We start from the raw sequence: 22853 nt of genomic DNA, 5'->3' as shown, positions 1-22853 counted from the left end.
AAGCCCTTATCTCCCACATTAAATTGCGTTACTATAAGGAGCACTATTCTCCCAATGGGCCAACGCACAAACAGAGGCTCTGCCCTGCTGTGAAGGAGTGGGAACAGAGAGAAAATAGCTGTGCGAGGAGGGCGGATGAGGAGAGTGCCTCTGTGGCGGACTACAACTCCCAAGATGCCTTGCGGCACGCCTGTCTACTGCGAGCGAGCCGCGCGGAGAGAACTACAACTCCCAGCGTGCACCTCCCTACCCGCCGCTTTCTTATTGGCTGGCTGGATGGCGCGAGTCCTCTTTCCCGCGCGGGGGAAGCGGCGCTTTTCCCGTCTCCATGACAACGAGAGAGCAAACAAGATGGCGGCGGCCCGGTTTGAGGGGTGAACTCGGGTGCGAAGTGCCGATAACGCAGCTCTCTCTGCCTGCCTGTCTGCTCCTTCTTGCAGGTCATGGCGGGGGTCGAGGAGAAGCAGGGAGTGGAGCTGCCCGTTCCTTCTCCTGATCCCCAGCAGGACCTCTCCCAGGGGGTTTCCGAGGGGCCCAGCCTGCAGCACAGCCCCACTTACCAAGAGGATGAAGAGGAGGAGGAGGAGGACGATGAGCTGAAGGAGTCGCAGCCCACAGAGGTTCAGCTCAGAGTTTCCCCAGCTCTTTGGGAAGGGGTGTGCCAATAGGGACAGTATCCTTTCCCTCCTCATCTCTCAGGGTAGCTGTGGGGGGAAAAGTGGGGTGGTGATGAGGGCACAAGGGAGTGATTTTTCATTTCCTCAACAAAAGAAGAGGATGCTTTGGTGCTTCCCTTCATTTCTGCCTTTTTTTTTTTTTTTTTTGTCAGTGTCCATTCCATCCCTACTGTGTCCAAGAGAGTTCAGTATTGCCTTCCCCCCTCTCCTTCTATGAAGACTAAGAGTAAACTGGAATATGGATTTATTAATTAATCCAATTAATATGAATTAGCAAATTAAGCCTATTATTTCTTGCATATATCCCCAGCCCTGAGGTTAAACAAGCTCCCGGACCTACCTTCTTGTCTGGGCTTTTATGTCCACTGCTATGGCATTAATGAAAATATCTCTGTAGTCACCACTGCCTTAACATATAGGTGTAATAATTCAGATGATTACCATTGGAAACATTATTTATCCTTGTCTGTAGGTAAGAACATACAGGTGTTATAATTTAGATGATTGCCACTGGAAACACTATTTATCCTTATCTGTAGATAAGGGATCATTGTGTGACTTCTCCCAGCTCATAGAAATTTCACAAGCCATTGGCCTATTTTCTCATTAAATCTACACAGTGGTTCATTAGTGCCATCTGTCAAGTAGCCTCTTTGGCAAAGAGCGTTCTCTGAAGAGTAGCACTATCTGCTCATGCTGAACAAATGTAAAGGGCCTCCAATAATGTGTGTATTGGGGTACAACACAGGGGTTACATTAGTGCTGATTTGCTGAGATGTTAACATCCATAATCAATGCGAGTTTCATGGCTCAACATCTCTGAAAACAGGCCCTGCCTAATGCTGCACCTGTAAATCAGAAGGTTAAAAAAAAAAATCCCAACAACAACAAAAAAAAAACATTGGAAAGATTGACTGTGAAGCTTTTTCAGTGTCTAGAGTTAGTACAGAACGTGTTTCTATTTATCAGTTTTGAGGGCTCTATTCATCATGCTTCCTAATGTGCAGTGCCTTAGCAAGGTGATGGAGCACTTAAAGCAGCGTTTGATTGAGGTCTTATATTAAATTGTTCCCAGTTGCAGCTCTTAGACTCTATAGATTGGAATTCTGTTCCATAAATCTCCCCTAAATCCATTCCTCTCCCTTTCCCTCCTTTCTGGTGTTATATAGGAGCATTTGGAAGGAGTGTTGGATGAAGACACTGTGGCTGAGGGTCTCCACGAGCTGGGGCGCTCAGCGCCTGGTACTGAATACGTTTATCTTAATCTGTCTCTTTCAGTAAGTACAAGTGAAGAGCATCATTGTAAAGTGCTTTTCTGCTCAAAGGTTTCCTCTTTATAACAGCAAGTAGTTGGCCTGGTAAAATAATTTTAAGAAATAAAATTTTCTCTACCCATCAATTTCCCATACATGGAACACTTGATGAGACACAGCAAGGCTCCTGCTCACAACAGCCTTATCAGGATTGTTCTTTTCACTTAGTTGCAGCAGTAGTAACGTTTTTCCATACTCCATTTTCAGGTGTGGAAATATATCTTCGTTCTTTAATCAGATAGAGACAAAAACAGAAGAATATGCTGAACATCTAAAAAAGCTACATTCAGTGTCTTCAGGACAGAAAGTTAAAATGGTTGCCTTAAATATTTCTTGCTGTAGGTAGTCTTGCTTTTGTGGCGTTTTTCCTAGCTACAGCTATCTCATGGTTCCATGTCTCTGGAACAGGTTGCCCAGAGAAGTTGTGGATGCCCCATCCCTGGGGGCATTCAAGGCCAGGCTGGATGTGGCTCTGGGCAGCCTGGTCTAGTGTTTGGCGACCCTGCCCATGGCAGGGAGGTTGAAACTCGATGATCTTTGAGGTCCTTTTCAACCCAGGCCATTCTATGGTTGTGTTCTAAATTATTCTTTTGACGTAGTCCCCATTCATGGCTGGTCTACTGGTCTAACACGGTCTTCTTTCTGCCATTCTGTTCAAAGAGATCCACCTGGTGGGACCTCGGGGGATGCCTTCAGTGTCTTCTGATACCTCACATCTCTTGAGAGAGAAGGGTGAGGTTATACAGTTAGTTATTAAAGTCTCTTTGCTTTATTTTTCCAGGGTCATGAGTTGAGCGACATTAACATTCTCTCCGGCTACGTTCACTTACAGAAGTTGGAACTTTCATACAATAAAATTAATGGTATGTAGTAAATACACTAGTAAATTCTTGGGTTGTGAAATCATTTAAGATAAGAAATGCAGTGTACCGTGTAAGCTTAATATCACAAGCCTTGGTCTACATTTTAATGGTGTAACTACGCTGGCTCTACAGACTGAGGCAATGGCTAGATCTTCTCACGAATGATGTATGGACTATTCAGACTGCTGCACCAGCATATGCTTATCAGTGGGAACACGGAGATTATTGTCCAGTTTATTATCCACAACTAAAATGCAAGCAAGCATGTCAGTACAAGATTAAGGTTGAGACTTTGCACATACAAATGTCACAATGTGTAAAATTATAGCTGGTACAGTTTTGTGAGCCTTGGGCTATCCTTCCCCAAGGTTTTCCATTGCTGACCAAAGAAAAAAGGGCACACTGGGTTTAAAAAGATGGAGGCTGAAGTAAACCCTGTCGTCTGCTGCTCCTTTCCTCTGCCTTGTACCCCTCAACTCATTTTTTAATTTAACGTGAAAATAAATGAGCTGTAGTAGCAGCCCATCACAGACAGTATTGTTTTCAATTTCATTTCAGTTGAAGTGCTGAGTTGTGTCATAGCAGCACTTTGGTAAGGCAGCACTGATATTAAAACTGTTAGGAAAAACAAGCCTAGGTCTGAGCAGAGCATGAACTTTTCCATAGCACTAGTTCCTTAGTTGTCTGTAATGACTCTAATGCTTTTCTCTGATGATTAATAAGTTAGGACAGAGGTACTGTTACTTTAAAGGGAATTAGAGTACAAAATTTTATTCTGGCTTACAGACAAAGACGTTTCCTAATGGAGATTTAATGTGGAATTTGAATATTTGTTCTTTGATGTTTAGTAATCATCTTTCTTTCTAGTACAAGGTGTTAATATTTCTGATTTCTGCATTTCAAATATTGCTTTCTGAATGTGTAATCACAAGCTGATTTTTTTGGTTGCTATTGAACATAATTATCACATTCTGACATGATGACATCTGCATTTACCTATGCATTCATGTAAAGCATTTGGCATTTGTTTTGTTATTAGATCTTTCTTGTGTCAGTCACATGCCTTATTTACTAGAACTGAACGCTTCCAACAACAAGTTGACTACATATTTTGGTTTTAAGCCACCAAAAAATCTCAAGGTAAGTTGCAAAAAGATGCATTTTATCGGTTCAATTCAAAGTGGAGTTCTAAATCAACTTTAGACATTGTATTTGCATGTGTGCAAAAGCCAAGTTTTAAGCTTTCCTTCTTCTTTGGTACTTCATTTGACATTTTAGTAGCTTTCCCAAATGTCTGGGTATTTTACACTGCACGTTTCAGTCTTTTATTTTCTTACACTTTTTGAACCTCAGCATGCCATGGGAAGGTGTATTTTTTAATACATATGCATAATTGCAGGACCACTAATGATAACTTTGTTTGAAGAAAGTAGTTTTGAATTCCTTGTTTTGTAAAAACAAGTGTTCCTGCTTATGTCCCAGTATTAATATTGATGTTCTTCTAACTTCTGTACCATTGATTACACCTATAATATAACAGCCATTTAATTTCAGCAAGAGGGCTTTAAGTGATGAAAAAAAGAAAACTAAGTTTGTCTCCTTTTCTCCTTAGGTGGTAGATTTTTCACACAATCAAATACCTAAAATGCAAGATTTATCAGCATACCGGTCCCTAACTAAGCTCTTGCTGGACTGTATCCTTGATGGAAATTTGAGTGGAAGAAATGTTGCTTGTTTGCTTTGTGAACAGCTTTTTGCTTCAAGTAGATGGGTTTGTTCTTTGTATTTTTTCCTTCGCGTCATGCTTTTCTTTAGAAGGAAGCTTAAGCATTCTCATTCTGATGGTGATACTGATCTTAATTTACTTGAGCGTGCATGAGTTAAAGGTGTTTGTATGTATATGTAAGGTTAGCCTGCCAGAGGAACACAGAAAATCCCTTACTTTGCATCATGTAGAACTGAAAATGTGACATATCACACTGCCTTCACATAGCAGAGCTAATAAATAACCCCACTATTTCTATGTAAGAGAGGTTAATAGGAAATCAGCCTGGAACACTGAGATCCCTTGAACAAAATGGTTGCATGTTGTTTAATCCTAGACTTAGCTAATTACTGGGGGCCTATGGAGGATCTATGGAGAACAAGGCTGTTTAGTGCTAGTGAAGAGAATCTTTTAAGGGAGAGGAAACTTCCTGGAGTACACTATTGTATGCAGGGTGTTCTGCTACACACGTGCTACACTGTCACTGCTTCCTATTTTGCATGACTAGAAACACTATTGTGGCAGAAATCAGATAAGAATGAACCTGCAGATGAAATTTCTCGATTGCTTAACTTCCCTTAGGTTGCCCATAGTGCTCTTAGTCTCTTCATAGATTAGAGTTGCTTTTCTGAACATTCTTCTGGAGCTTTATGGTGACATGTAGTTTCATTTACAATTACTTCCTGAAAGCTTGTGACCCATTCCTCTTTGCTTCATAAGTTGCATCTTGATTTTCTGCTCTCTGAAAAGGAGAAGTCAGCAGGCTGTTACAGTTTTTTTTTTTCTCTGTCTCTTGTCCTTGAAGTAGCCCATTACCTAACAGTATTAATGCAATGTCTTTTTAATGTAGGAACAGATAAAGCATTTGCAGGGTTTCCAGGTTACCATATTCACACGTTTCACAAGGTGCGCAGGTGACATAATTCTTGTCAGAAAATGGCATTGAGATGCTATTCCTTTGCAATTCTAATTTTCCATCACAGAGCAAAAAAAAAAAAAAAAAGTGACAAAAAAAGGGAAGAAGAACAGATATTTATATTACGGATCTGAATCAGTATTTCTTCGTTTGGTTTGAGTGCTACAGGATGTTGTCTTCAGTTTCTTCATTTGCACTGCTGCCAGTGTAATGGAGATAAAAGCTGCTTCGTGTGTACGATTATAATGGGACCCTCCTAAACAGAGGCAAATGAGAAAAGAATTTGGAACACTAAAGTGACACTGTTCCTAACCCACGTCAGGCATTCCTCACGGAAGACGTGGCAGACAAAACAAGCTGTTCTTTGTAATCATAAATGAAAAAAGTCTTTAATAAATATCACGCAGTCGTGGAAATGTTTGGCATGCGTTTCCTCTTTGACAGTAACTAAGCATTTCTTACCGTATTTAAACAAATTATAATGCAGATGGTAAGGTCATTGTAACTTTCTTTCTGACAGGTGCACATAGAAGCACACCTGACAGGAGTATAAATGAGTTTTCAAGGAGGAAGCTGCCCAAACTGGAGAGGAGACAGCTTGGGCGATAATAGCTGACTAGGCATTCCAGTGAGCTGTTAGAAAACTGATTATATTAGTTCTTAGTGCCGAGCAATTTGCTGCCTCATATTGATGCTTATGGCTTAAACCTGTTTGTCTCAAAACAGGCTGGTGCTTGTGTTTACTGGCAGTGAATGATTTGTTGATCTCCTTCGTATTGACCTTAATTCTTTGCTCACTAAAGTTTTTCCTCCTCGGTTGAAGGAGGAGCAGTCCCATGCTGTATTCACATCAATGAATATCTGTCAGCTATCAGTGCCTGTGCATCGTTCTGGTTTCTTTCCTAAGTGTAGGAGACAGCCAAGTGAGGTCCTTTGAAAAGATAAATCTCTGCTTACCGGCTCATTTCTCCTCCTCTCCTTTCCTATCTCAGTCTGTGAGCGCAGAACTTAGAGGTGGAGTATAATTAAGTCCTCATATAAGATGGCAGTTAAGGAAAAAAAAAACAGTGTAAGGTTATGGTTATTAAAGAGGATTATGCTGGCACTGTCTAAGCTTACATTTCATTTAGATCTGCGATATCGTTCAGATTCAGAGGAAAAAAATCCAAATAACTTGTCCACTGCCTGATAAGAGTGAGAACTCGTCTATTTTTGCAGGCAGAGTTCATTATCTTGAGTCAATTAAAAATGTTTTCTTCTGAGATTGCCTAAAGACACTTCTCTGTGTCCTGCTTGTTCTGGCTATTTTGCTTGGTTATATCACTTGTTTTTCATATAAATAGTTCCATGTTGGGCACTTATAATTGGAGCACAATTCTTCTTGCCCAGCTTCCATCACCAAGCAATGGAGAGAGATGGATACCTCTGCACTTTATCCTGTTCTAGGAGAGCAATCTGAGATAGCTTGTTGTCAGTGTGCCCCACTTAAGGAATCTGGGGAGCTGTGTTAAAGCTGACTACTTATGTTGCATTGTGTTAAACTCTAACTGCTGTAACTATTGCTTTTGATTCTGATGTTAATTAAAAGCATGCTTTTCCCTTTTTCGTATAGATAGCCAGTATAGAACGGGTATAATGTGGAGCGAAATTGCCCCACCTAGTACCAGTAGCCATTATTAATGGAGTAACTTGTGTGTGATACTTTAAGGTCAGGGTCAGTTTGGACCCATATTGAGTTAAGTACTCTGTAAGCTTAAAAAGATCATTCCACGCTCTGACAACTTGGCCATCCACCTCTATTTTGCAGCTGGCTTAACGTGACTGGTGCCCAACTGAAGACAAAGATCCTTTTGTCACAGAAACTGTCTGAGTTAGAAGACCCACCAAAAAGGAGGGGAGGGTAAATTAAGTCACTTATTCTGCACCCCCACAGAAAGTTATGTCATTCAAACAAGGAAGCAGCACACCTCAGAGTAGGGCTGGGCACGAGCAGCTGGGATGTTAAACTCTTTAGCATGAAGCATCTGATGTCCAGCTCCCCATACCATGAACTGCACCCCCACTGAGAAACTTGGCCGCCAGCTACTGGCCACCAATTATTGCTGTGATTTTTGCATCCAGTTATTTTCCTTGAATTCCAAATCCTTTACCAAGTTAATAACATAGAGGAGATAAGAGGACTGGAGAAGTGTCGTAGTCTGACTCATCTTAGCTTGTCACACAACAGACTGACTGCAATCAGTGGCCTTGAGAACTTACCTATCAGAATACTCAATCTGGTAAGAAAGTATTTCTCATTGTTTTGCTGTCAATCTCTATCAGTATATTAAGGCCTTAATAAAAGTGAGGGTAATTACGTAAGAAATTTTCAAAGATGTGTAATACAGGGTGTTGTGTTTGTTTTTTTTTAAATACAGAATTACAGAATGATAGGTATTAGGAAGGAGCTGTGAAGGGCAGCTGATCCATCCTCTGGCTCAAAGCATGGCCACCTTTGAATAGAATAGAATCGTTAAGGTTGGAAAAGACCACTAAGATTATCTAGTCCAACTGTCAGCCCATCCTCACCATGCCCATTAAACCATGTCCCTCAGTGCCACATCTCCACATTTCTTGAACACCTCCAGGGATGGTGGCTCCACCACCCCCCTGGGCAACCTGTTCCAGTGCCTCACCGCTCTTTTTGAGAAGAATTTTTTCCTAATATCCAACTGAACCTCACCTGGCACAACTTAAAGCCGTTACTTGTCCTATCACTAGTTACCTTTCAGAGGTACGTTTCCTCAAAGTTGTATTTGTGATAGCAATGAGCTAGGTCACAAGAGAAAAGGGAGGACTGAGCAGCTTGGGTTCATTTTAGAAAACAATTGGAAGTTTAGTATGCAAATATGATATATTACTGAAGGATCTTGGTTTAATTTTTAAGGATTTTGTAATGCAACCTTACATTGCTAACTTTGCATGAAGTTATCAGGGTATATTTTAGATTTTTAGTGGGATTTATTTCATCTGGTTTCAGAGTTCTGCAGTGTAGACCACTGCATCAGAGCTTGTTCTCTCCTGCCTGAAAAATCAGCAGAGAGAAATGGACACTTAAACTGCTGCATTATCCTCATCCAACCACTGACATCTCTCTTAATGCAAGATGCATCAGGCCTTGGAAGTGTCCCTTCCTCTGTGTTGGTTATAAAGATTGCTGAGGATAACTAACCCAGTGTAGACCTCTATCTGTCAATGCCCACACTTGTTTGAGTGTATCTTGCTCTTTTTCGTGTCTTGGGAAGGTATTTATCTCAGTATTCCTCAGTTCCATGTTAGTAAAATGTTCTTAACGCCAACCCTTTCTTCAAAATCATTTCAAGGTAAGGTACATGGTAGGGAGGGCTATCAGTGTAGAGGCTGCACAGTATAAGCAAAAGCTACATAAAAATGCAAGTCTACATCCTAATAGCTTTTACTTCATAATAGTAACTTAAAATATTTACTTGGAGTTTAAAACTGAGTGTGAAAAAGCTATACATAGAAATATGTTCATGTCTGCTACATTAGTGTTAAGCACCTACATAAATATTTTAGGTAAAGCGAACGGATCCTTTATTCCAGAATAGAAATGTTCTTTTTCAATCCTTTTAAAACTTTAAAGATTTTTGTGTGCGTGTGCTGTAGTAATTGATGTAGAAGAGCAGCAGTAAGGTCTGTGCCCATCAGTGCCTGATTGTCCCTCCTACTTTTTGCTGTTTTGATATGCTGTGCAGGCATTCACATTCATAAGTGGGCAGTTGTATATTTTTAATAATATATTCCAAAAGCGTTGAGCAGCATATTTTTACTGGATTTATATTTCTGTCTAATGCCTTCAGTGACAATAATACTAATTTTTTTCTGATTTTTAGTGGATAAGATTAACTCAGATTGGCAAAATCTTCCCTAAAAGTTTTTGAAATGAGCTATAAGAATATGAAAATCTAAGCAGACGGGAAAATCTTTTCTCTAAACAACTCTTTTCGCCACTAACTCGCTTAGCCATTGTGTACCTTGATTTCCTCATCTGTTAAAAGGCATAATAATAATTCTGTTAGTAATGGTCATCTGCTCTATAAAGTTCTTTGGAGACTGTGTTAACAGCTAAGGCTTATTAATATGAACGTGTTCTTCAGTTTGGGTTCTTACATGCTGATACAATTATTTATCCAACTGCTTGTCTTTTTTAATTAGCAAACTAGATTGTCATGTGAAAATTATGTAAATAGACAGATTTTAGCGTAGCATTTTCTTTTACTAATTAGAATAAGGTGCACTTCCTCTTTTTTCTTTTTTTTCCATGGGCAGTCATCCCCCTCTCTTCCCATTGATTCAGATTTCCTTTCTATTTTCCCTTGAGCTTTCAGGTTGAAAGAGTAGTAAAGGTCTGAAGTTTGGAAGAAAGACTTCAGAAACTGTAAATACTGCCTGGCTATTCCAAAAAGCCTCTGTTCTGCTTGAGCTTGCAAAAAATAACAAGTGCAACTCTAATGAACTGGACTCTTAGGAATTTTATGCTTAGCAAGAAAAGACCTCTACACAAATCTCTTTTGTTCTCAGAATTTTATGTGTACCTCTTGCATAGCATTTTGCAACTAGAACTCTGAGCTTTATCTTATTAAGGAGGTCTAACAATGTACAGGAAGAGAGAGCCTCCATGCTATTAATAACCTCATTAAAGATTTAAAAGTCAGGAAAAATGTCAAGGACAGACAACTGGATTAACATTAGAGTCAGCTGGCTTATTTATTTCAACAGTTCCTAAATATTTATAAATAGAATATGAGGCTTCTAAGGTTTCAGGACAAGGTGATGCTGATGAAAAAATATAATTTGCAAGGTTATATGGAGAGAATCATGTTGAGAGGCCATCTGGGTACATGCAGCCACTGAGACAAAGGTGAGCACAGAATCTTACGTGTTACATCTGTTTAGAGTTCATAGCAGGAATGAGTATATGATTTGTGAGGTCCTGAGAAATGAAGCCATCTGGTGTCCAGTGATTAACATAGTTCTTCTGTCTTGTATCTTGTTTGGAAGCAACGTTTACATGCAGTGAACTCACCAAAGCTTGGGTCATTTTCTGTCCAGGTGAACTTGCAGTACAGGTGGGTTTTTTTGAACATTTCTGTGCATGCTGTCACTGACAGCAAATAGTCTGTCTTCACTTTGTACATATTAATGAACTTTTATTTCCTAAAGATATGTTACAGATTGCCTATAGTCCAAAGAAGACAGTACTGTTTTGTTCTACCTCAATATTTTCCATACTTGTTCTCTAATCATAAATGTAAATATAACCATAATTATAGGGGGAAATTGTATGTATGTATATGTAGTCTATATTTTTATGTGTGTATCTATTTTCTAAACTTTGAATTTGATAGTGGCAAGAGTATTCTCCAGGCAGTATTATCTCTAAAAGAATGCTAGAACTCTTTTTATACTATTGTTGTCTCTTGCTGTTGTTCAAGGTGAGTAGAAGATAAGTTAATCAGAAGGTAGTTGATTCTTTTTTCCTTGAGAAACATGGAAAGCTGCAATATGTCATCTCACAATGGGGCCAGTGCATAAAAGACCTGTTTGTAATAGGATTCCCAGTAATAAAGTGAATGCTGTTCTTCTTCAGAAATGTTGTTTCCTGTCTGTAGAACTTTATCAGACTTCATATGCTTTCCTGTGTTCTTAGAGCTCTAACCTGATTGAGAAGATAACCGGGTTGGATAGCTTGAAAACTCTATGGAAGCTGGACCTTTCTAGCAATAAAATAACTAGTCTAGAAGGCTTGGAGGGACACGATCTACTAGAGGTGATCAATCTAGAGGATAACCAGGTAACATACTTAATATTGATCTCAACTTTTTCTGAGAATGCATCCTTTTTTTTTTTTTCTTCTGAAATCCAATCCCTTGAAACCTCAAACAACAAATCTTGCAATACTGCATGAAAAGAATATTAGAAAAGATGCCGTTTTTTCCTTTGGTATTTTGCTCCAGTATTGTTTCACGTGTTGATTAGCAGTGTATTCCTCAGGCCTTATTTGATATCTCTAGGTTTATCATTATGTCAGGATCTCTTCTATCACATTTAGTGCTCATGTACGTAAAGAACTAACAGTGCTCCCTTGAGTGGATATGATAGAGGTGAGTATGCTGCTTTTTTCAGCTTGATTATTCTTGAGGATCTTTACTTACATCACAGCTTTTCTACTGCCAGACCTCAGGAGGGTTTGCTAATATCTCTCAGCCCAATTTTATGACCACAGATTCTTCTGAGCTCTCAGGTGGAAAGTTTCTGTAAGGCAGAACTGCATGTACTCTGCTGTAAATTGTGTTTTGTTCTGCAGCAGGATTTTCTCAGGAAGTACAACGATACAATCCAACTCATTTGTATTTGAATTTTGAAACCCTAGCCACATACACCTAATCCTTTTGATATTGAGTTCCCAGAGTTTCTAACTGAAAAGACTGTCAATTCATGAATCACTTTGACATCAAAGATAGATCTGCATGTGAAGAAAAGTGAAGAAAATGAGAAATAACAATATAAACCAGGAACTGAACATTTTCTGTAATTTCTCCCCACACAAGGTACATTTATAGGAGTGGAGGAGTGCTATACACCATGGATTCTTTTTCTCACAGTGTGTTCAGGTTGACATTTAAAGGAAGATCAGTGTTTAAAATTACACAAGACAGGAAACTATCTAATGATGTAGTTGTTATTAGTATTAATAACACAATTTCCATTGCCTCATATAGATTCTACTGTTCTTCATGGCACGTAGAAGCTATTAATCTTGCCTCATCAAAACTTACCTCTGTTAATGATGTTATTGAAGCTGTTTAATGAGTCACCATTTTTGAACATTTCTTTCTGCAGAATAATTTAAAGAGAATATTGGCACAATTGCTTTAGCCTCATGTTTTATCTATCTAAAAAAGCTGCGTTAAGGGTTCTCACTGGAACTCATTGTCCCAAGGTAAAGTTAGGTTGGTCTGCCCGCATCGGTGGCAGGAGTAGGATGCCAGCTGCTTGGTGTCTCTGGAGAGCTGGGTGGACCTGGTATTCTGCAAATCTGCAGGGCCAGTCAGCAGACATAGGACAGAACACTCAACGTTTTCCTTCTCTCCTGCATGCACAAGGTGGAGCTGTCCCTCTGGAGCCATCCCACATGCTGTCAGTTGGGCCGATGGGGACAGTAGGTTTACCTGCGGAGTGTAGCTCTCACATATTTATTTAGTGGTGTTCAGTTATGGACTGTTGGTGTTCATTGACTTTTCTAGGAAATCCACTCAAATGACAACCTAGTCAAAACTGTTCAGCAGTGCTTGTTATCTCTGAAGGAATATTGAAGAGGGTGTGCTTGAGATTTGTATTTTTAGACACCTTACATAAGCTAACTAAAAATTGGGGATGGTTCAGTCTTCCAGCATTTGAAGGAAAATTAGTATCTTTATAATACCATTCATCCCAGCTTTCCACGGGTCACATGACCCCTGAAAGTGTCTTTTTCCACTGATTATAAAGCCAAGTGATCAGGGCTAATCTACAGATGGCTAAAATGAGTCAATAGGAATTCCTTTTTACCCACTTTGTTTTAATTGATAGCCTTACAACTGTTCACTGGGTGACTTCATTTTGGGCACCCAAGCTTTGGTCAATCCCCCGTAACTTCTAATGCTTAATGGATACAGCTGAGTGCAGCCAACCAAAGTTTTCTTTGTGAATAGATGAGATGTTAAGTGGGATGCATTACCCTCTGGACATAGGTAAGAATAACTACGCTGATGCTTTTCAGTTAAGTGCTGCAAGTTAGATAGGGTGAACTCAAGCGCCAGTGAAAAGAAAATCTCCTTAGAAGGAATTATTTTTGCTAGTCATGAAGCGCAAATATAACTGCAGAATTGCCTCACTTAAGCACATCAGCCACATAAAAGTTAAATGCGTTACGGCTTGACGTTTGAAAGAACGGGAAAAACGCAGGTGGTTCGAAATTACTGTGTTATATTGCTTCTCCAGCTAACACCCAAGTTGTCTGCCTTTCATGGCTCAAAATGCCTTATTGAATGCAGTTAACATGTATACCCAGTCTGTGAGTATAACGACTTTTTTTAATTCCTGTTCCTAAAATCTGGAAATAAAAAACTTTTTTTTTTTTTCCCCCATAGTTATCATTGGTTCTGTTGCTGCTAATTTATGTTCTGTTTCTGTTGCTAATTAGATTGCTGAGCTGAGTGAACTTGAATGTATTCAAGATCTGCCTCTCCTCAGGGCTTTAAATCTTTTAAAAAATCCTGTGCAGGTAAGAAGAAAGTAAAAATGAAGGCAAAAATCTGAATGTAGAGCTGCTGTTTTGGGTCATATTAGATTCCATTTAGATTCTTTTTCTGTCTCTGAGAGTGGCCAGATCATGTCAGGGAATAAGGATAAGAAACAAGGTATTGATGAGCGATGGTTCTGCCAGTGTGGTTGCCCACCTTTCTTTGAGAACATGTTTAACCAAAGCTGTATGTGAGTCTCGTTTAATATCCACACAGTAAATCCAAGAATTTGATCAGTTCCGTTTATTAATACTTTTGATTTCATAGCATGCAACAATATTTTTTTTTTTTGGTAGAAGATCCCACTTCTGTTTGCTCTGAAGGTACAGTCTTGTTTGTGGGAAAAGCTCAAAGGAACTTAATGGTATCCCTTTTAAAATAACGTGTCTCTGGAATCTCTATCATCTTTTCTTCTTACTCAGTTCTCTTTTATGGCCCCCTTAATATTCCTCAACTAATATTTTAAACATCTGTTTTACCCAGGTTTTCAAGAAATGTGTAAATGTGGCACTGAGGGATATGGATTAGTGGGCATGGTGGTGATGGGTGGGCAGCTGGACTAGAAGATCTTAGAGGTCTTTTTCAACCTTAATGATTTTATGATTCACAAAATGTCAGATACAGTGACTTTGACTCTGCATTTGTAATTTGTCCCGAGTAGTCAAAGATGACTCTCTCCTGAGTTGGGTGACTTCTAGATTGTTTGAACTTGTGCTGAATTGACCTTAGTTGGCCTCCAGTTGCTCACCAAACCACACTCTCACTTTCCCCCCCCCCCTCAGCAAGATGGGGAGAAAATGAGATGAAAACACACATGAGTCAGTGTAAGGACAGGGAGATTACTCACCCTGTTATGATCACAAATTATGATCACAGGCAAAACAGACTTGACTTGGGGAAGATTAGTTTATTACCAATTAAAAATAGAGTAGGGTAGTTAAAAACAAACAAACAAAATGACTGTAAAGATGTCCTCTCCATCTTCTTCCACCACTCAACTTTGCTTTGACTCTTTTTTGAAATAGGCTATGCCAGGCCCCCTCCATATACTGAAAGCCTTTTTCTGTTTAAATGACCTTCTCTTATGCAGATTCTGATCCTATTCCTTTAAATTACTATTTTCATAGCTTACACAAACAGCAATCATCTTAAGACAGCCATGTTAATTTTGGTTATCGGTGTCAACTTTTTATTGGATTTTTAATTATTCTTTTTTATTGTCTCAGACTTGAATTCATTGTTCTGTATGCTTTTATAATGCAGGTTCTCTTCTGAAGTTCCTACAGTCCCTCTAAGGTTGGAAGTATTAGACCTGGTTGATTATTAGTCCCTGAATAGATAATGCTTTTGGTTCTCCAGAAGTCTTTTTATATCACATTGTAATAAAACCAATTTAATTTCAGCTGGGTGAAATTAAATATTAGATTGATGAAGTTAGGTACTTTTTCCTTCAGGAACAGACAGATTATTGGCTGGTGGTGATTTTCATGTTGCAACAACTAACGGAACTGGATCTCAAGAAGATTTCATTAGAAGAAAAGGTATGTAAGCATATAATTCTGGAATTTTTCTAAGTAAAGAATGTAAATACAAAAAGAAACTCCAAATAACTGTGCATGCAAATATAGGTTTGTTGTCATTTGAGTGTGATGGATCTCCCACATTTCAGACTGCAGGATAGGCTACAAATTCAGAGACTTTTGCTTCTAAATCCGGATATGTATTCACATACAGGAACACTTGCATGTATGTGAAAATGCAAAACTTACTGAAAAGCTTTGTTTTGTGGAGAAATAGAATAATAGAATCATAGAATGGGTTGGGTTGGAAGGGACCCAAGGATCATCAAGTTCCAACCCCACTGCCACAGGCAGGGCCACCAACCTTCAGATCTGGTACTAGACCAGGTTGCCCAGGGCTCCATCCAACCTGGCCTTGAACACCTCCAGGGATGGGGCATCCACAGCCTCTCTGGGCAAAATATTTACTTAGCAGCTGTGGTTATGACTCAGATAGTGAATCTGATTAAGCAATTATGCTCATGAAATACTGTGTGGAAGCCGCTGTGCTATTTCTGAAATACTGTTCTTTTTTAATGTTTGTTGCAAGATGAATTCTGAAGTTTATAATGTTACTTGTTTCCAGGCCTACTCAATGCAGCTTTCTCTGTAAAGTCTTCCCCCAGATAACTCCTCATACTGCTTACAGTAACATTCTATTGTAATAAAAACTTTTTCCTCTTGTGCTGCTATAGCTAGAACTGTTAGGATTAACAGCTGCATATTGGGTTTGGATTTAAGGGAAGCATCCTTAAAAAATGTATAAAAGATTCTTACAGGAAATTCATCACTCCTAACTTTAGCTGCATAAACATCAGGGATCAAGGTTCTTGTTTAATGCCAGCCTCTTGCTATCATGAATACAGAGAATGGATGATACCGGAGTTTAATTTACCCCACCTACCTGAGATGTTGATCTTATTCTTTGTCTTATGTGGCAATCTGTTTTCCTTCCAAACACTGATATTCAAGAAATCTTCCTTTCTCTATGGACCGTGAAAGTAAGCCTAGATGACTGATTGAGACTGGCACACAACTTTTGTATGGTTGAAGTTATTTCAAAAATCCTTTCCTCGGGTTATTTTAGGAGTGGCAAGCATTAATAATAAAAATTAAAATAAAATAAATGCAGCCCGTTAGAGGTCAGTACCCTCAATAGAATTTTGACACGATAAATAGGGAGAATCCTTGTATCCTTACAATCTTCCTCCCAGGAAGGACAGAAATGCTTTGTCAGGAGAAAACTGCAGTTTGCTTACTTTGTTAATACCCATTCTGTTCCGCTTCTAACAAATAAATGAATGGCTTCAGTCCCTAAGGATTTTAATTTGGCATCTTCCACCAGCACTGAGAGGATGCAAATTAATGGATAATTAAAGCCTAAGCAGAATTACTTTGTGTCTTATGTAGCATCCTGTTTTCTTTCCAGTAAAAGGTTGAATATATTAACGATGGTGAGCTACTTCTGGCTACCTTCCATCCATCTATCTGATTGTGTTTAAATCTCCCCAAAAGATTTATGTAGCAGAGTGCTTATAGACAAGCCAAATGCAAATACTGACCCTCACAAATATGAAGCCATCATTATTCATTGTGATCTTAGAAGCGTGTTGCAGTCGGGAACAATTACATCACTGCCCTTCTTCTTTCCTTTTGTCCCTAAACTCTGGAAACAGGTTGGTGCTGTGAATCAATATGACCCTCCTCCAGAAGTTGTTGCTGCTAAAGATCATATGACTCAGTTTATGTATAGCATGCTGCAGCCCCAGAGGATCTTTGACAGGTAAGCTTACCTCCACTTCGCATCTGCTCCTGAGGGTGGCACTCGTGTAAAGCAGAATATACTTAGCATAAGAGCATACTTAGAGGGACATTTTTCTGTCCCTCTCCCACCTTTAAATTAATCTAATGAAGAGGACATGTTCCATCGTATTCTGTTAGCAGTCTGCAAATTAGGCAGATCTTGTTTGGTTGAAATGGATTATGAAATGAAGTTAGTCATTCACCTCTGAAGTCTGAGACAGATTGTCCACAACTCCGTTTCTTTTAAACAGTCTGTTGAAACAGATGGCCATTTGCACCGTAAATGAGAGATGTAAAATTTCTATTTCTAAAAGGCAATTTGAAAGTCTCTAGAGGGAGAAGAGAGCTGTAAAACATTTCTTCCTGTTCTGCTTATTCCTCTTCACACTACTGGCATACCAGCATGAGCAAAATGGCTTTATTTTATGGCTTTGGGGCACGTTTTTATATTCATAAAGCAAAATCTTCAAGTTTGTACTTAAGGAAGTCCAACTACTTCTGCCCGTGGGAGGAGATGATGCCGCCTGCCATTTAAAGAACAGAAGGGAGAGGCAAATCAATGTTCTTTTTCTGACATTGCCATTGTCATGCCAGGTGACTTCACTCTGTCTTATTTCTCATTTAGAAAATGGAAATCAGCATACTTTGCTGCTCTGTGGATGAATTGTGATAGCTGCTTGATAAGTTTGGAAAGTGCTTTGACGTATGCTGATGGAAGATACAATGACATATAAGTGGTTTGTTATTTTATCAGCTAGTGTGGGTGTCGAAATCAGCTTGTGCCCAACATCCTGTCTTAGCATCATTGTGGGCATCTTAATTCATAACTAAGTAACCTGATTCAAGATCCGTGATTCAGTGACTCAATTTACATTTTTAGAATGTCTGTATTGCAAAGCTGGTTTTATTTCTGGGCTTGGTGATGAAAGATAAGAACTATCCCTGTGGTGATGATAGCTCTGAGAATTTGTAACAGCCTGTAAGAAAAAAAAAGAAAAGAAAAACCAACCAACCAAACCAAAAAGTGTAGTTTTACCTAAAGGCATGGATTTCTTCCAATGCAGACTTAGGCCTTATTTAAATACTTGTTTATTGGATTGTGTATGTGTATCTTCCTTGCTAGAAAGAAACAATTCTGTCTTCTGTCAGAGGTATTGTGTACACAAACATGTAAATACGCAGAGCAGATTTATGGTACTGACCAAAATTGTTAATGATGCTTTGAACGTTTGCCTGTGCTCAGCTAGAAAACACACAACACAGTCATTAATGAAATCTTCCTAATGATGATGCGTTGCAGTCTTCTACACCATAAACTGCTTGCTGGAACAAGATTGGTGTAGTTCATTTGCATCTATCTTGTTAGATGAGTTTATAATTAATTCTGTTTTTAGTAATATTTCTATTAAAAATAGAGCCTGAAATCAAAGGAAAAGGTTATACAGTTACATACTCCAGTCAGAAAATATTAGCATAAAGTTACTTATGCCATTCCCTCTCTGTGTGTGCTTCCTGATGCTATCTTTAATTACATAGTAACAGACCAGTGAACAATGTTATGTATATTATTTCCCTGACTCTAAATGCATGTGACATTTAAAAAAGGTGGCTTGACATAGTTATAACTGCTACGGGGGGAGTGGAAATTTAATAACAGAGGGCTCTTCAGTCTATTGGACAAGCACATGAGGAGACTTACTATCTGGCTTTTGAGGATAAATTTATTCAGAGAAAAAAGAGGGCAGGATTATTTTTAACAATGAAGGTAATTAACCATTGGAACAATTTACCACGGGTACCAAGAAATCTCCACAACTGGAACGTTTTAATTAAAATATGCTCTAACAGAACCCTGAGTGTCAGGCTTGAAACAAGAACTGGCTTGGGGAAATCCTGGAGCCAGTGTGATGAAGGGGATCTGGCTAGATGATCATGAGTCCCTTCTGGCCTTGAAATCTGCTAATCATGAGCAGCAGTGTATTGCTCTACTCACCAAAGAAAGCTGAAAGATGATCATTAAATAAACCAGGGACTCCTTACCAGGTTCTGCTTGTACGTTTTAGCAAAACCAAAACTTCTAAGTTACATAATGAGAGATAGTACTATGGAAATACTCTCCACGTTCTTTCAATGAACTAATAAATCCAAGGAATTTGAAGATATGTTCCTCTGTTCTAGCAATGGGAGTTAATTTAAAGGCAATGAGGATCCCAAGTAAACAGGCTCTGAGCACCTTGATCTCCCTGTAGATGTCCTTGTTCATTGCAGGGAAGTTGGGCTAGATGACCTTTAAAGATTCCTTCCAACTCAAATGATTGTATGATTCTGCTAAAAAGCTTATTGTGTTAATGCTGCCTAATTTGTGTAAATGTCACAGTAAGTTTAAAAACAAAAAAAAACCAACAACCTTAGGTCTCCAAATGGTTCTGCTGCTCTCTTGCTTGAAAGTAGTCCAGTAAATGGAGCACTGGACCAGGGTCTAGCTTCATTTTACAGTTTAGTAACCCCACATATGTATAGCCTCAAGCCAGCCAATTTGTTAGGTGTGTGTGCTATTTCTCCTATGAGGGTAGTATTTATCTACTTCACTGGAGAATTAGGAGACTGAATTACATTATTATCTCAGTGCTTCTGAAACATCCAGTCCCATTATGTTCGTATAATCTGGTAGAAGATGGAGTTGTTTTGTTGAACCTAAATAGAGGTAAAGCTATTACTGTGATTTTAGTTATTTATTTATTTATAGTTCTCCCCATGCTTGTGTTTGATGGCTGTCATTACTTCGTAGGGATCTTGTCACTTGCAAGAGAAGAGCTGAAAGAAAGGAATCTGTTTTAAGGAATTTATGTTCACCTGCTGTAAATCACATTAAATGTAATCCTAGTGCACAGAGGTAGTTTTCTTCCTTTGAAACTGAGGTTGATTTAAAGCTATTCATTAGTTAAAAATGAGTGTTTCTGAAATTATTTCAACTATTTTTGACACGCTACCAAGTGACATGATCTTACAGCCCAACTGAGATTTCAAAATGAGAGTTCAAAGTTGCATTCTATTTTTAGATGCCTAAATTGCTGGACTTTCAGCAATGCAGAAATGCCGTTTATTCCAGTATTTAAAGCTGGACGAGGAAATCCAAGAATCAAACCATCTGCACAGCATGGAGAAAATGGAGCCAAAGTGAAGGCTTTGTATTTTTGCAACAATTTGGTTTCTTTCATGGTAGTGTTATTTGCGTTCAGTGGAGTTTAAGTTTCTTAGCATCTCTCATTGTACTGATTTGAAGAGCTCTTTACAAATGACTACCTTCTTCTGTCAAGGTTAGCAAGAATACATGCAGGAGTACATAAAGATTTGTAGGATTGAGTTGAGGTTCATGCTAAGCTTATTGTCCCGATCATTAAAATATTACCATCCCTGCAATAGAATTGGAAAACTCTTAAACAAAACCTAGCAATGCCATAACTGCAAAGGCAACTTCAAAAAGACCATGAATCAGAGATTATTGTACGCATAACATTATACCTTCAGCAAAAGAGACCCAGGGGTCTTTATTGTGGCACTCTGTGCTGTTTTTATGTTTAGAGTGTATCAAACTGAGCACACACTTCTCTTGATTTTTTTGTCTATGCTGTGAACGATGGGAATTGCGTGACAGATAGATGAGGTTAGTGGAAATGATGATGAAGTCTCTGCAGAGTCTTTATACAATGTTGTGAAGACCTTATTTCTAAGTAATATAATGCCTCCTTGTTTTCCTTTCTTGTAGCACTCTACCTAGTCTCGATGCTCCCTACCCCATGCTGGTATTGGCTGGCCCTCTCGCCTGTGGGAAGAGAGAGCTTTCTCATAGGATCTGCAGACAGTTCAATAATTTCTTCAGATATGGGTAAGTTCACTCGTTCAGGTTAAAAGAACACAGAGAGATCAAGACTGAAATTGCTGCTGTTTTCCAAAGAAGTTAAAAGTTAAATACAACCCATAAATGTTAGCGGCTGTGCATTTTATCCCTTCGTAGTGCTTAATTGCCTGAAGTCATCATATACTTTCTTTAAAAGAAATGCCATTTAAATTATGGTGTTCTTTTCAAAGGTGAACAGCAAAGAAGCAAACAAAAAAAGTGTCATTTATGCTCTGTTTATTGATCTGTTCTATCTATGCTCACACATGCCCTTCAGTCTAAACATCTGTGTAGATATGTATCCATTTCTCTTAAATTTTTATAACGTACCTGCATGTAAACACATTAGCATGCATGTGCACGCTGCATCCAGAAGCTAGGCAAGAAGCAAGTGCAATTGCTGGACCAGTTTATTATCTTGCAAACAGTGCTATCAAAGTAAATGGCACTTTCCAGCCTCCACCACCTGCTGGGAGGAGTAATTCTCCCACTCTGAAAGGCCTGAATTAGGATCCTTTCTGCCTTGGGCTCCCTGTGTGTTTAGTGGAGAGAAACCAGCTCTTTCCAGGGGAGATTCAGCTTTTGTGAATCGCTTACCTGAGGAATATACCTATCTTCAGTGCCCAGTGGATAGGAATTTTGTCTAAGTCAAATCACCCCTGTCTGGCACCTAAAACTAGGTGGTAAAAGTTGTTCCTTGTGTCCACTCATCCCATTATTCATGGTAGCTAACTTCCATAGATCCTATTATAGATCCACGTGCTATATGGCACTGATCTGAAACCCACCCTGTATTCCTGTTATATTGTCTCTCCTCTATTTTATCACTCTTTCTCAATTTTTTGTTGCTTTTATAATCGTACAGTTTTATCCATTTTTTTTTTAAATCATACCTTGGCCACAGTTTCATACGCGTAGTATTTGCCACAACGTCTCAGATCCATATTCATGCAGTCCTGGGTACTGAGCAGTAAGTTGTAAGAAAGGGACCAGGGGCATGTGAATATCTGAGAAATATTTATCGGTTTCATAGCATCGTGGAATAACAGTCTGCGTGTTGATGTCATAACACAGAATCATTAAGGTTGGAAAAGACCACTCATCCAGTCCAACCATCAACCCATCACCACCATGCCCACTAAGCCATGTCCCTCAATATCTAGTGCAGCCTTCTTGTCTAACGCAGTACTCCACAGTGAAGAAGTCCACGTGTCTGCACTGTGCTCAGATTAATGACCTAATCCAGCATGTGACCATAAAAAGGCAAATCAAAAGGACATTTTAAGAAAATATCTGAGGCGGTTATGCAACTGGAAAAATGCCTTTTGCCTTTCCTTAAAGAAGCTGCTATGTTTTGAAAGGTGAGATGGGAAATTACAAACTAATTGAATGCCAGCGGACTGTGTGTTGGGTTTTGGTTTATTTTCAGGAGCGTTGTTTTTATACTGTTTATACTATTTTATTTCCTAAAAGTTTTATGCATGAGGGGGGGAAAAAAAAGGGGAATAGAGACAGAATCTCAACAGAGCAGAAAATTGCAACCATAAAGCCAAGTTGTATTTTAATTATTCAGTGGAGATTTAAGCAATTTTATGGCTTACTCTTTTAAATTTCAAACATTCCACTCATTAAAAATGTATTTCATGCAAGATACTCTAGCAGTTTGAATGTAAACATGGCCTTGCAATTAAAAAGGGTTGTAATGTTTAAAAGC

The 22853-nt window shown here is 38.9% G+C and overlaps 1 protein-coding gene across 13 annotated transcripts in view; it reads left to right on the top strand.

Moving 5' to 3' along the window:
* LRGUK (leucine rich repeats and guanylate kinase domain containing) overlaps window positions 306–22853 on the top strand; it is a 55221-nt gene continuing 32673 nt past the window's right edge. For 10 of the 13 annotated variants that reach the window (XR_002434259.1, XR_002434260.1, XR_002434261.1 and 7 more), the window contains exons 1-11: window positions 306–656; window positions 1847–1954; window positions 2772–2853; window positions 3893–3993; window positions 4466–4547; window positions 7689–7813; window positions 11245–11388; window positions 13780–13860; window positions 15334–15420; window positions 17115–17221; window positions 21008–21127. Coding sequence is in view for 5 of the 13 variants with exons in the window: in XM_021384276.1 (XP_021239951.1) it covers window positions 444–656; window positions 1847–1954; window positions 2772–2853; window positions 3893–3993; window positions 4466–4547; window positions 7689–7813; window positions 11245–11388; window positions 13780–13860; window positions 15334–15420; window positions 17115–17221; window positions 21008–21127 (1250 nt within the window). In the remaining 8 variants the exon portion in view is untranslated. Of the gene's footprint in view, window positions 674–1096; window positions 1150–1846; window positions 1955–2771; window positions 2854–3892; window positions 3994–4465; window positions 4548–7688; window positions 7814–11244; window positions 11389–13779; window positions 13861–15333; window positions 15421–17114; window positions 17222–21007; window positions 21128–22853 lie in introns of all 13 variants that reach the window. The other 3 variants (XM_021384280.1, XM_021384277.1, XM_021384278.1) reach the window with 3 other exon arrangements.

Source organism: Numida meleagris, chromosome 1 (assembly GCF_002078875.1).
Source record: "Numida meleagris isolate 19003 breed g44 Domestic line chromosome 1, NumMel1.0, whole genome shotgun sequence".
In the NCBI taxonomy this organism is placed as follows: domain Eukaryota; kingdom Metazoa; phylum Chordata; class Aves; order Galliformes; family Numididae; genus Numida; species Numida meleagris.
This window is presented reverse-complemented; position numbering and strand designations above follow the sequence as displayed.